The sequence below is a fragment of the Cricetulus griseus genome (assembly GCF_003668045.3).
Source record: "Cricetulus griseus strain 17A/GY chromosome 1 unlocalized genomic scaffold, alternate assembly CriGri-PICRH-1.0 chr1_0, whole genome shotgun sequence".
NCBI lineage: Eukaryota > Metazoa > Chordata > Mammalia > Rodentia > Cricetidae > Cricetulus > Cricetulus griseus.
In genome coordinates, this window is record NW_023276806.1 from 110764649 (window position 1) to 110779781 (window position 15133).

At 42.6% G+C, this 15133-nt stretch overlaps 1 protein-coding gene across 1 annotated transcript in view; it reads right to left on the reverse strand.

Annotated features, from left to right (window-relative positions):
• Positions 1-1297: 1297 nt before the first annotated feature.
• Fat4 (FAT atypical cadherin 4) overlaps positions 1298-15133 on the reverse strand; it is a 133483-nt gene continuing 119647 nt past the window's right edge. The window contains exons 13-17 of the mRNA XM_027391945.2: positions 14939-15118; positions 13293-13417; positions 10911-11128; positions 6667-6928; positions 1298-4397 (exon numbers count right to left, since the gene is read on the reverse strand). Coding sequence (XP_027247746.1) covers positions 2536-4397; positions 6667-6928; positions 10911-11128; positions 13293-13417; positions 14939-15118 — 2647 coding nt within the window. The 3' untranslated portion in view covers positions 1298-2535. The remainder of the gene's footprint in view (positions 4398-6666; positions 6929-10910; positions 11129-13292; positions 13418-14938; positions 15119-15133) is intronic.

A 15133-nucleotide genomic window follows, 5' to 3' on the forward strand; every position in this document is an offset into this window, starting at 1 on the left:
AATTGCCCATCATATCCCCCAGACAGTATATTCTTGCTACATTGTGACTTTGGGAATTTGATTTAGATTCTATGTGAGACTTCACTACACATAGATCTGATTTTCCTTGCAGTAAACACTGCCTTTGCTTCAGAGGGGGAAACTAAAAGGAGAAAATACTGAAAATTTCCTTGTAAGAGTGCCACTTGCCCTAATCTCAGATCAGTCTAGAGAACAGTAAGAATTCAAACTCCCTGGGGTTCTTCACACCCAGCACTCTGCCCTCAACCCTTAGCTGTAATCTTGTTTGCTGGTTTACATTCAGCTCTGTCTGAATCAGAGTTTGTGTCCGTGTCCCCGAGGGTATTTAGATGCTTCAGAATTTCCTCAGGGGGAAAACAGTTTTCTGTTCTGAGTTACACAAAGGCATGACTGCATCCCCATATTTGGTGAATAAACCTGAAATGCAAATACTCACAGGGAAGTGCTAAGACAGTATGACCATCACAGGTGACCCAAACAGACAGAATCAGATTAGCATCCGACACTATGGTTTAAATCACATTAAATGACTATCATTATTTAGATTCTCATTCACATTCTACTTCTTATCCTGAAACAAAAATAATAATCCCAACATTTTTAAATGCCAGAAAGAAATTCAGGATATGTAGCAATTTGGCTGTTTTAAAAGATTTCATTTATATTATAAAATCCTTCAGCTGTGTGCTGATGGCTGATGTTAAAGAATTCTTTCAATAAATACAAGGTTTGAGGAAGTTATTTAATTCTAAACTGGTTTGGGATGCAGCAAGGTCATTTAAAAATGCTCTCTGGCACTTTGTAAGCAAATAGTTCCTGTTGGGTGCCACTCTCTTTGGAGTCAGTTTGCTTTCTTAATTCTGGAAAACAGAGGTCAGCCTTGACTACAATAGCATGCGCATTGTGTAGACATGTCCTGTGAGAGTGGACAGTAAGTTAGAGATGGCTGCGTGTAGGAGACCTTCCCTGCTCTTCCTCTTACCTGCCTTGGATTTAGGAAAAAATATGGAGCTGAATGCTTGAAGAAAACCAGAGCTAAAGCTATTTCACAATTGGTTTTAATTCATGGCTGCTTCTCCAGCCATAAGCACCATCTGAAACAACCTCTCATAGAAATGCTAGAAACGACTCAGTAGTAAATGTGCTTAAACAGGGCTCACAAAAAAGTTATTCCCCCTAGACCCAACTAGTCTAGACTCAGCATACTGTGGGGAAGTTCCAGGACTCTGTAAGTGCAAATGCACTGGATGGCCCTAAGATGTCTTTGCTAGTGCTATCCACAACTCTGATTTTTAACAGTACCTGTCATGGCCGGTGGAAGTTCATCTTGCTATATGCCTCGCTGTCAAAAAGAATATTCTCAATTGCCCACATGAGATCAGTGAAAGATAGAAACTGATATTCACACTAGGACACAGTATTTTAAATAAATATTTTAATTCTATTGTTGGCATTTACAGGTAGAAAGCATACAGTATGTTACAGATATCAAACTGTGAAAATATGAATGTTACATAAGTAACAAATGTAAAAAAGGCATTTTCTTACCTTCCCTGAAAGCAAGAAAAGTTTCCGGCATAGGAAAATATCAGTATCAAAAACATAGCTCAGGTGTAAAAAAAAAGTTTTACACAGTATTAAAAAATGATCTACAAAACGACAGAATGTAAGAAACATTGCAATCTGACTTTATATAAATTATAAAAACTGGGTACTTGGGGTAAATGTTGAATGGCTAGAAAATAAAACCAATTAGGGCCTGCTTAGGTCAATTTGTTACATGTTAAAAGCATAGAACTTTTTTTCAATAAATAACTTTTTAAAAATGTCTCTTAGAAGTGCGTTGAGAACATTATTCCGGAAGAAGAAGGTGGCAGTGTTCTGGGGACAGTATATGGTCATCTTGTTCTTCGTGGAAGCCTGAGGTAAGTCAGGAGACCATGACTGTTTGCACAGAGACACACAAGTGTCAACACAGTTCGTAACAAGCTTTAAAGTGCTGAACAAAATGACTTAATCTTAGTACCCACCGTCATGTAAAACAAACCCTTAGCATGTCTGAGCAATGTCACATATGAACCTCTATGTCAGAAGAGTGTTAACGTCCATCCAAGGATGGGACGTGTTCCTTCCTGCCCTTTGCATGAATTGGTTCATCATAAGCGATCTTGCAATGTAAAACATAATCATAACACTACAATGGAAACAAGCATACCCCACTGTGAAAGCCCAAGCTCATGTCTGCAACTGTAATGGTATTAACTGTAAAAACCACAAACCAAACACAAAGCAAAACTTCCCAATGATGCATGCCCCCAAACTCATCACAAAACACAATGCATGCAGGAGGACCATTCCACCAAGCACATTTAAAGAGTTGTTTGGAGTCTATGTGAGCAGCTTTGTGGTTATTTTAAATGTGTCCCACGGCCACCGGTCTGTACTGGCCTGTTTACAAAGATGACCCGCGCTTGTCACATATTGCTTTGAGTGTTTCTTGCCCTCACATACACCTCAAACGTACTGTTCGGCCTCCCCATCTTTGGGGGCTGGTTTAGCCGCCCCACTTTTACCATCTTCATTGCCAGCTGATTTTTCTGGGAGAGAGGCCAGATCTTTAAAGACATCCACATAGTGGCCAAAACCCGGGCCCCAGTTCAAAAGGTTGTCCCAGTTGAAGTTGCCTGCCTGCTGTCCCAGCTTCAGGGTGCTGTCTGCAGCCCCAGAGGTTGCTGCAGGGGTGCCGACCGGTCCCCCCTCAGCCCTGCGTCCGTGGTACCTTCTGGGTTTCAGTCTGGCTCCATAATTATCTTCATCATCTGCGTCAGATTCGTTGACTTGAGACAACTTGGGCATCCTGGAGGTGTAGACCATGGGCTTCTCCCTATCATATTCCATTTCCGAGCATGTGAAGGAATCATGGGAGTCACTGTCAGAAGAGGATTCAGGGGCCGGAATGCCGTCTGCTGGGTTCCTGGTTCTGGACAGGGGCCTTCTACAGTCTTCCTCAGAAGAGGACCTCCCATGGTCTGCACTGCAGATGCTGGGGTTTCTAGGGCGAGGAGTGTTGAGCCTCTCTACCTCCTCGATAGAGAGTCCCACGGGAGGAGAAGATTCTAGAGGGATCTGCGCTATGGGCTGCTTGAGGCGACTCCCGGGTCTTGAGCCGTGTGATGCCATGGCCTGGGGACTCTTACTTCTCCTCCCCAGCCTGGTGGCGTAGTTGAACATACCAGGTTGGCAGGGGTCCCCATGCATCTCCAGCGTACCCCCATCCCGCAGAGGAAGATGCAGTTCCCGAGCAGGGCTGCTCCTGTAGAAAGCAGATGGTTTGGAGAAAGGAGCTGGGCTGTGCCTGGATAGGGGGTTGGGAGTGGGGCAGGCCGAGTGGCTGAGAGAGCTGCTTCTTAACGCCTGGCCGTATGAAGAAGGCTGGTAGGTCAGACTACTTGCTCCCAGGGGCATGGGGGACTGCCTGGCGAAGCCCAGGGGGCTGTGCCTCTGGATGGAAAATTTGGGAGTGTGGCTTCGGAACTGTTTGTAGTGCTGGATGATGTCTGCATCTGAAGGCGCTATGCTACTGGCGTTGTCGATGTCATAGTGCTCAATCTCCTGCTCTGGGGAAGCCAGCGGGGCACTGGGGATGGTCTCTGAGTTGTGGGGGATGTCGGTCTCATCGAAGATTAGGTAGGGGTTCTCTCGCTCTATGATGTCTGGCTTGGGATTACCCTCAGGTTGCTTCCTGACTGCCAGATCATCCCCATAGGGTGGGATGTTGTCGGGATCATCAAAAGCCACATTCTCACTGCCCTTTTTCTTCTTCTCCTTTGGCTTTTTCTCCTCTTTGGGGTTTTTGGGGATCTTTCCCCTGCACTGGTTGCATAGAATCAAGCTGAGGACAAGCAATGCCAGGGCTGTGGCGCAGCTGCCCACGATGGCAGGCACAGCCCACAGAGGTAAGGAGATCTCATCTGGGCCCTCAGTCTGGACACACACGTGTCCCCCAGGACTTCCAGCCTTGCACTCCTTCCCCTGAGGACAGAGAACACCAAGGCAGGCCACCACTGTCTCACAGGTCCTCCCTGTGTGTGACTCTGGACAGCTGCATGTGTAGCCTGAGAGCAGGCCTGGCTCACAGCTGCCGCCGTTCTGGCAGGGGTGGGATGCGCAGTCACCAGGAGGGACACATTTGTAGGCATACCACTGGTTGATGCACAAAAGGTCGCCCCAGCAAGGGTTGCTGGCACAGATGTTGGGACCTCGACAACCGATTTTCACCGAAGGGTCGGTTTTGGAGATGGAAGCCAAGCTGTGCTTCCCACTGAAGGGGAGGCTTTCTGCACCATAGAGCACCGAGGCAATGCAGCCATTGAAACCTGTGGGGGAGACACAGTAAGAGTTGAGTTAGGAAAAAAGCAACCATTTCACCCCTGAGTGATGAGATCTGAAGGAGCGAAGACCCACAGCCCCAGTCCAGTCCCCAACCACACTCCAGCTTGAAGATGGGGAACACACGTGCTCTAACACTAACTCCAGAGCCATGGAGTTCTGTAACACATGGGGGGGGGGTAGAAGTTTCTGAAGGTCTCCACAGCCATTACTGCCTTGATTTCTATCTCTCTTTTCATCCATTTAATGATTCATCAGTTTGATTCTTACAGGCCACAGACCAAGAGTTACTTAGAGATAAAACTTACTTTATGAACAACAGAAAGAGCAGAATAGAGGCCAGTTGCTTGAACAGGAAGACCATGAAGTGTGTAATCACAGATTGTATGCCAGCCAAAGTGAATGGTATGGGCCCTTGTGGATCAAGAGGAAAACACTACATTGTTTGGGGGTATCTGGGATAGGAAAAGTAACTGTGGCACCCACACTGTAAGTGGCCAGGATGCAGGAGACAGAAAACAAAAATATCCCAAGGGGTTTGATGGGGAATGTATTGTTTATGTTTATCTTATTGATTGTTAAATAAAGCTCTGTTTGACCAATAAACAGCAAGTTAGACAGGGCTAGGTGTCAAAGAGGATTCTGGGAAATGTAGTAGAGAAGTGGTGATTCAGGCAGGAAGTGACATAGCAAGGAGACTCATTTAAAGAAGGAGAAACAGGAAGCGTCCCCTTTTTCCGCTCCGCTCTTCCTCCAGCATCGCAATGTGATCCACCGGCAATGACGCCAATAAGCCGTCTGATAAGATAAGTCTTATAAAATATATAGATTTATGAAAATTAAGACTGAGCTAGCAGATGAGAAGTCCTAGTCATTGGCCAAGCAGCACTGTACCTAATACAAATCTCTCTGTGTATTAATTTGGGCCCTAACTCAGGTGGGCGTCTGGCCTGGCGTGGCGGTGGCTTTTGGTGGAAAGATTTATCATAACAGGGGTTTGTTAGTAGTGCATGGTAATGGTAGAAAGAACTAAGGAATTCTTCACTGGGTTTGAACACACTGATGTCACAAAGTGTCTACCTGAAGGGATAAGAATTTACTTTGACTAACAGGCCAGCAGAATCTACACTGTCTTGTTTCTTACAAAATCCAAATAGATTGTGCTTATTCTAAAAGCCACTAAATAAGGACTTATGACCTGGAATTTAATTTTTATGCATTATTTATATCGTCTGTGACACATTTTGTCTTTTCCTCTCTTTTGACATACCTTCCTACCCTAGTAACATTTGTCAGCGTGATTTACTCTTTCCAGAATTTCCTAGGATATTGATTTTTGATTTTGTATACCTTGATTATGACTCCTTCCCTTGATGACATTTTTGTGTTCTTTGAAAGTTCCACACATTTATGTTGACTCCTTTTTCTTTGTAGAGACCTCCCCTGTGGAGCTACTCATGGCTAGACCCCAGACTTCCTTCACAATCTCACACCCAGCAACACTCCACTCACTTGCTAATGACATCTCTAGCCTGGATCTGCCCTGAGTGCAGGTCATCTACTCAATGACCTTCCAAAGTTGATTCATCCCACATGTTCCACAGCAAACTCCATGCTTCCCTGAAATCAGAAGTTTTCTTTCTTGGTAGCACTATTATTTGAGATGAAAACTCAGAAATCTCCCTGATCTTTACTGAAAATGGCCTCCAGAACAGGCTGGGTCTGTCCATTTTGACTTCACTCTTTGGCCGGTCCATTATAATACAAGCAACAACTACTGCAGTGCCTTCCAGATACTGGCTCCGAAAACCCGGGTCCTGGAACTCCTCCCCAGTTCATCCTCAGAGTCAGCCTGAAAGATCTTCTATACTACTGCATGTTTAAAATTAAAATTTTAATTACTCCTTATTGTTCTCCAAGTAGAATAAATGCATCCACACTTTCCAACTAGAACACTCTATTTTATTCTCCAGCTTCATTGACTGCCTCACTCTAGCTGCCCATGAACTGTTCCCCAGCCTTGGCCTCCCTTGTTAACATTTTCTATCAATTAAGTGTTCTTATACTCTCACCCTCCTCCTAGTTTAAGAACACATGGGTTTCCCCATTTTCCTTTGTATCACTGATCTAAAATAGTATTTACATCCTGTGAGGACCTGATTGATATTTGTTACCCCTGTTTCCTGAGTTACTGGGGGAGACTGGCTTTGATGAACACAGTCCTTTTGGGGGAGCAGATTTTCCCGAGGCATTTACCTGTCTGAGTATCTCGATGGGCTTGGTTGGGTGGGATTCCTCCCAGAGATATGGTAAGCACTTCGAGACCCCCAAAGTCCTGTGTAAGGTGGATGATGTCTCTGTTGTATATTCTGTCTACAGACAGCACAGTGATGCTTCCGTTCTTTGAGATCCTGAAGGTGTGCCAGTGGCCATCTGCAATGTATGCTTCTGGGATGCTTCTCTCCACTTTCCCAGCAACACCTGCATCTGATGTAAAGTGCACTTTGCCGTTCTTAATCTGTAAGATGGATTAGAAAAAATGCACAGATCAAACATGATATCTTTAAATAAAAAATAATTTATTTAAAATATTGACCACTCTAAAGGAGCTGGAATGGATGAGGAGTCTGTAGTATTACAACAAACTCATTTATATTATCATTGTAATTTCAGCCAACATGCCTGATTATTTACTAATTCTGAGTTTCTAATTTTATATGTAGTTACTTGAGGGGATCTAACTTTCCAAAACAAAACTGACATATTGTAATAACTAGGTATCCTAAATAATTGACACTAATTGTGATTATTTGTATTTCAAGGGCAGAGGGAAGTATGTTAAATCACTAAGTTTAACAAAAAGGCTAGAGTAGTTAAAAGACAACAACAACAAAATGATGCAAAACTAAAAAGTTAAGAGTAAACTACAAAGGCAGAGCAGTTGGGAAAACAATGACAAAAGTAGCTTTTCCTTCCTATACCACAACACTGGCGTCTTAGACAAAAACTTTATTTTGGTCTCATTATTTCATTTCCAAGATGGAATACCATAAAATAACAAAGAGATTTGGCCAAGACTTCACTACAGCTGTCTTTTCAATTTATCTAAAGGAATTTGATTTCTTTCATTTCACCCAGTAGAATACTAGGTAACAGGACACTCCAGTTTCCAACTTGCAAGTTTCCAGTATTTTGAGCTGACCCTTCAGAAAATGAATAATTTGTAAGCAAGATGAGCCCATGGGTCAGAGAGCACATTCCCATCCCTGCTGCCAGATAGCACTGCTGTCCGGGCACAGAGATGAAATGTCCTAGGAGTGACTGAAGGGAAAGCAGAGGTGAGTTTCGTGTGTCGTCACTCAGCTCAGACTCTATGTCTAGATGCAAGACACACTTCCAGAAAAACCGAAAATCAGTTCATTTTCCTTTGTGGGAAAGTCATGTTAACAAAGTTACATATAGCAACCATATAGTAACATAGTAATATGATATTTCCAAATTTAAAATATTTTTCATAGGCTGCGAGATGGCTCAGTGTTTCCTCTGTAAGCACAAGGCCCTGAGTTCAAATCCCCAACATCCACTCAAAGCTGGGTACACCCATGTACCAGCTAGCCCTGTAGTCCCAGCATTGAAGGACAGGGGTAGAGATCTTGGGAGCTTTCTTGCTTGACAGCTTAGCAATATGTGAGCAGTAAGAGACCAACCCAAGGCAACAGGGCAGTGAACGGCAGAAGACAGGCGATGCCCTGCTGTGGCCTCCAGTGTATGCCCACCCCCACCATGTGCATCCACCACACACTCACAAACTGTATATATATATATATATATATATATATATATATATATATATATATAATTCATATGTATTTGTGAATTGAATTACCACAGCAGAGCTATTCTAGGCCTGTCCCCTCAATTCTTCTATCTCCTGATGCACACCAATTACCCAGAATCTCCTTCACCCAACAACTGTCCTTATCATGGGCATTGGTGTGTGTATGTGTGTGTGGGAGGGGGGCTGGGGAGAGGAAGGGAGGAGGGAAGGATGAAGGAAGGGACAGAGTGTAAGATAGAAGTGCAGGGAGGATAGGAGACAGAGAGAGGTAGGGGAGAGAGGAGGAAAAGGAGAGAGAGGCAGTGAAAGAGGTTGGGAAGTGAAGGAGGGAAGGAAGAAGAAAGAGTTCAATAAATGGATAGTTGGTAAGAAAGTGAGCCAAAAGGAACAAAAGAGCCATGGTTCCTAGGCAGCTGGCAGCTGACACCAGAAGAGCATATTCTGTTCACACCTTCCAAACCACACTCCAGCAGACTCAGGCATCTCCTGCCCATCACAGCTACTTCCTGAGTCCATCTTGTTCTTTTTACTGGTTGCTTTTCCTTTTTCTACCTATTTTACCTGCTTGTCCTTGTTTTTGGAAACCTGCCACTCACAATTTTCTTACTAAATGTTATGGCTGCTAATCATTGGTTATTTTGCCTAATTCCTTTTTTTTTTCTTTTTTAGCTCTGTGACACCATGTTGAGGATGTACAAGATGTCACCCTGTTGTACTTCACACTAACAAAGGCAGACAGCATCTCTGAGATGCTTCTTTTGACCAGATTTCTTAGCTGAAGGAGAAGGCAAACAGCAATGTGTCATATGTCATTTAAATGGCATGGGTCTTCAAGACAGCTTAATAGATAACCCATGCAAAGACTGAAGTGTGGCCTCTCAGAATGAAGGAACTAAGCAGAGGCCACTCAGGGTCCCCTTTCAGCAGGGAATAGAGTTCTGGGCAGATGAGCCCATCTTTAAGTCACATCTCTCTCTGTAACTTATGCCTTGATTGCTTCTAATTTGCTTTCAAATGGAAATTATCAATAGCAAATTTGAACACACTTCAGGTAGTTCTCTATTTCACAAGTTATATTAATTGGGGAAGGGGGATTTTGTCTAAGTAATGAAGGTAAAGTGAAAATTTGAAGATGTCCTGGTAGCCAACCAGGGCTCTGTCTCAAATTCAACATTGACTGACATTTCTGACCATGTGATTCTCTGTTATAGGATGCTCATCTCTGATCTCCAGCAACTACATGGTGGTAACACTCACATGCCTCCAATTAAAAATAAAATCTCCAAACACCGGCAAATGACTTTAGGGGGTAAAAAGCATCTCCATCTAGTAACAAATGGGCTAAGGAAGATGTAAGCAGATCACCAGAATGGGGAATGGTCTTTGTGTGACTTACTGAAAACAGACACTTAAAATAAAGCAAAGAGCTACACAGAGAAACCTGGGGACGAATATCAACTTTATTTTTAATGTAATTTGTGAATGAAATCAAGTAATTGCTAATACTGTTCTGTGTGTTTTCAAATATTGATAGGAAAAATAAGTTAGTAATCATAGGTTTGTTTTCTTAAGAATTTACTAAAATGAATACAAAAATATCAACAAAAGTACAAAACACAGAATGATCTTATGAAACAGTTGATGAAACTAAGCAAAATGTCTCCTGGGAGAATTGATGCTAATGTTGTCTACGAAAGAAGGTGGCTCTCATTTCAGACTCTCTGAAGGTCACAGGAGTTAGGCAAAGAATGGCTTATGGTTCATGAATGACTGCCTTTGACTTCTACATATAGGTAGGAAATGCCCATGGTGAAACCCACTCTTCTTATTGATTATAAATGTTGAATTTTTGTTTGAATTTTTTATTTTATGATGTCTCAGTGGGTAAAGCGCTTGCTGTACAGGTGTGAGGACCTGAGTTTGGATAATCAGCAGCTATGTCAATAGCTGCCAAAGAGTCAAGCAAATCCTAGCTACCATGCCAATAGCTGCAAAGGAGTCAAGCAGATCTCAGAAGCACACTGGTCAGCCTGTGTTGGAAAGCAGACATGACAGCTCCAGATGCAAAGAGAGACCCTGCTTAAAGGGAATAAGGCAGAGGGAGGCACCCCATGTATGTCCTCTTCTAGTCTCCACAAGACTCACTAAAATTTATCTGGAAACATGAAAAGAAATTTTACTTATAATAAATACCAAAAACATTTAGCTTTGTGGATTTCACCTAGGTAGTGACTAGGATGCATATTTCAGAAAAGTCAGATTATTTCTAAGTATGCTAATCTTACCATTTAACCCATATTATTAGTGTTCAAAGTAATTCTTGATGAAAAATAATTCTCCATAATCAAGGAGCATTCTTTTCATGCTTTATTTTGCTTACAGTAGAACACAAAGCAGACTTGACTGCCTTTCCTGTGCTGGCCTGCCTGGAAATGGCTACTACTCTAAAACAAGACTAACATGTTTAGAAAGTGGCCATCTCAGATCTTTGTTACTCTGGCCCAGGCCCTGGGAACATTAAAAGTGGATGGTATTGGATCGCTGCCAAGCTTTGGTCAGAACTCTAAGGCTGGAAAGAAAAGGACAGAAGTTGTGGGAGAAGCAACTGCTGCCCCAGAGCACATAGGGTCTTCAAATGAGTCAGCCTGGGCTCCCCTCTCACCTTCACCGTTGTATAATTGCTGCTTTCCTGGATATGGATTAAGATGCCATTTTCACTCCGAGTCCTGAATTTTACTTCCAGACTATTGACACCAAATGGCTCCAACATGACATCCCGTATACTCTGTGTCAGCAAGTATTCCCTCTTCTCGCTCTGGCTCATGTGGTAGTCCAGGCGTCCTTTGCCTTCTAGTGACAAGGCAGTGTCTGGAGTGACAGCTGAAAGCCAAGAAGAAAGGGGAAAATTTGAAGGCTTTCACTAGACTTTTTTTTAGAGCATTCTTCACAGTGGCAAAAGGTATTAAAAATGACAAAAGTTCAAGTTTCTGAAAATACTGTCCCTGGTCCTACTCTGAGAAAATAATTTCCATTTGTGAATAATTATGTAAATGTACTGCCAATGGTTGAGTCCTTTTGGATCTATGAAACATAAAATCCTTAATGACAATCATTAATCACTTCGGGGACTTGTCATCCAATCTCTTTGCTATGGGACAGAAAGCTTGGACATGGAAGACACAGCCAACTGCTAAAACGCACAGCTCAAAACTTGAACCAATTTCAATGCATTCCTGAAATTATTAAGCAAGTATGTTTTTATAGTTGAAACCCTTTGGGTCTTTAGTGTTCAGTCCCTCTAGTCTCTGATTTTTAGAAATATGGACCCAAAAAAGTATTCAGTCTAAAACTGTTAGTTTTAACTTGCTCTCCTGGGCTGGAGAGATGGCTCAGGCATTAAAGGCTAGGTTCATAACCAAAATAACTCCCTCTCCCTGGAGCAATCACCATGTATGGTTCATTATCAGGTGCCATGACCTGTTAAAATACCCCCAGTGCAGAAGTAGGATGTTTACATCAATATAACCAACAGCATAACTCAAGAAGGGAAACTGAGGAAATGGAATCAGGGGTAACTCTGCCCTGGGTGTCACACTCTAAACAGATAAACAGAATAACTTGCAGAATGATGTCTAGATTTACAAAACGAAGTCTCAGGGCAGTTCACTAAAGATATACTATGTGGCAACTCATTTTTTTTTCTCTTTCTACTATAGGCAAGCTACTAAAATATATCTATTTTGTCTGCCTCTAAGATCTTTTGGATTATATTGCATTCCAAAGTAATGTCTCATTTCTCTTCATTTTTCTATTACAGTAGCAACAAATGTTTCAAAAAGTCATCAGGTGCTAGTGTCTGAATTAAGTAGTAATCATTCATTTCAAAATAAAGCAATTCTCATAAAGGTGGCACCAAGAGCTCAGGGTAGAATAGAATATACAACTTTGAGTTAGAGAGCAAGTCTCTACTAATAGCTTGAATATCACTGATGTCTTGATCACTGTAAGACTGGAGTTTAAGTGGGATGTCATTAATGAGAAGACTGAAATAGTGCTGCTCAAAAACAACAGTAAAATGAACTGTTACTTTCATTTTAACACATTAACTATTACTCAAGTTTGGAGCTGTGTTATCTAGTGATTCTGTAAATTTTATCTTTAAATATAAAAATATGACCAGAAGAATACCACGCAACACTAGACAATATTTTATAAAACCTCAGTATAGTTTCTCCCTTTAAATTTCCTCACTGCCCAATATGTGACATAAAACAACATACATTTATAAGGTGAAACTAACATTTAGTTAATATCTAATTATTTGAGAGAATGCTACTCTTTTTCAGGTTAAAAAGCCAATTTACATCTAGAGCCTGCATCCAGCAGCTGATAGAAGTAGAAGCTCATACCCACAGCTAAACACTGAACTGAACTGGAATCCAATTGCACCAGGCTGGTGAAACCCACAGAAACAGCTGACCTGAACAAGTGGGAGCTCTTGGCCCCCAGACTGATCACTGGGAAACCAGCATGGAACTGATCCAGACCCCATGAATGTGGGTGTCAGTGACGAGGCCTCAGAAATCTATGGGGCCTCTTGTAGTAGGTCAGTACTTATCCCTAGCATAGGAATGGACTTTGGAATCCCATTTCACATAGAGGGATACTCCCTCAGCCTAGACACACAGGGGAGGGCCTAGGCCCTATCCCAAAGGATATGACAGACTCTGAAGACATCCCATGGAAGACCTCACTCTCCCTGGGGAGCATGGTATTGGATAGGTAGGGTGTTAGTGGGGGGCAGGGGAGGAGGGGAGGGAGAGGGAACTGGGATTGACATGTAAAACAATCTTGTTTCTAATTTAAATTTAAAAATGGAGGGAAAAAAAGCCAATTTACAATTGTCATTGTATTTCATCCCATTAGGCACTCTTAATATTTGCCATGTTGGAATCAAACAAAATACAGTAACAAATTTAGGTGCATAGATTTACACTTTCTGGGGGTGTGACAGCATCCCATGAATGTGAAAATGGTGACCTACATTTCTCACAGTACTTCCCAGTCAGGCCTTCCATGCACTGGCACTGCTGCCATGACCAAAAGTCCACACACGTACCACCGTGTTGGCAAGGGTTTCGAGCACATGTGCCTTCTAGTCTAGGGCACCTGGAAGAGAGTCACAGAAAAGACAGGTAAAGCAACAAACTGGAAAAAGGAAACTTGACTTGAAGCAGACACAGAGGGATTCACCTGCTTAATCTCAGGGACTTGCCCTAGATACTCTGGGGCAATTAATGGCAAAGAAATCTCATAACATAGTCTACCTCACACCAAAAGACAAGTGTGGTGACATATTATTTATGATTTAATAAAGATTGCCTGAAATGTCAGAAAGCAAAGCCAGCCACACTAGTTAGCTGTAGAAACTAGGCAATGGCGGCACACACCTTTAATCCCAGGATTTAGGAGACAGGCAGATGCATCTCTCTGAGTTCAAGGCCACCCTGGTACAAACAAGAGTGAAGAGTAACAGAGCTCATGCCTTTAATCCCATCACTTGGGATCGCATGTCTTTAATTCCAGCACTAGGGAGGTAGAGACAAGAGGATACGGCTGGGCAGAGAAAGGAATATAAGGAGGAGGAGGAGACAGGAATTCAGAGCTGTTGCCTCTGAGGATTCATGGAGACAGGATTGCCATTTCAGCTTGGTAGATGTAATATCTATTGGCTTAGCTACTTTGTGACTCTACTCTTCAGCTTCAATCTTGAACTCTGATATCAGTCACTGGGTCTTTCATTTTTCATGCTACACACAAAGCTAAATAAAAATATCTTATACAATGACAACCAGTGGGAACAGCTTCCTTAAAGCCACAAAGGTAGAGAAATCCTGATTATCATGGTCCAGGGCCACGTATTTTCTTAGGTCCATGTATACATCACAAAGACACTCATAAATAAGACTTATTTGCTGTCCACCTGCAAGCCAGGCATGGACATAAGGGAATGAAATAATCCACATACTCACAGAGAAGGGGCTCTTTTCCTGTGTGAGTGACAGACAATAAAGGGAAACAGTCTACATGTAGTTTGTTAGACAGAGATTCTCTGTACAAATTGAAGAATGTATGAGCTTAGGGGGTTTCTGTACCTCTACATTGAGAACAAGGGGCAGACTTTTGTACTAAGAACCCCAGATAGGATCATTCCAAGCCAAGGAAACAGCAGTATAAAGTCCTACTGTGAACTAGGATCGGTGGGTGTGGGAAACAGCAGGTACAGAGTGACTAGAAAGAGGGTGTGAACAATTTACAGCTCAGGCCACACCATCGAAGTTCTGTCAGTCAGCTAAAGCCTCAATCTGGAGTCTTTGAATGCTCAGTATCTAGTTTGCATTTTTGAATGATAAGAAATAAAATCTTGCTGGGCAATGGTAGTGCACGCCTTTAATTTCAGCACTTAGGAGGCAGAGGCAAGATGATCTCTGTGAGTTTGAAGTCAGTTTGATCTACAGAGCAAGTTCCTGGACAGCCAGGGCTACACAGAGAAACCCTGTATTGAAGAAAAAACCAATAAATTGATGATGATGATGATGATGATGATGATGATGATGATGATGATGATGGACAGATAGATGATAGATAGTTCGGAAAGATAGATAAAATAAATAAAGAAAAAAATCTTACTGATCAAGAATGCCTTGTGCTGCAAGAGCCTGACTGGGCTCCAGGGGCCGCCCGTTGACGGCAAACTCCATTACACACCCCACAAAGTCATGGCTTTCAACCTGCCCCCTCCTCTGAAGGATTGGCTCTAGAGACCTGATTCCTCCAACGGTGACTCGGTTTGGCTGAACATCAAGAGTCCTATGTGAACATGAA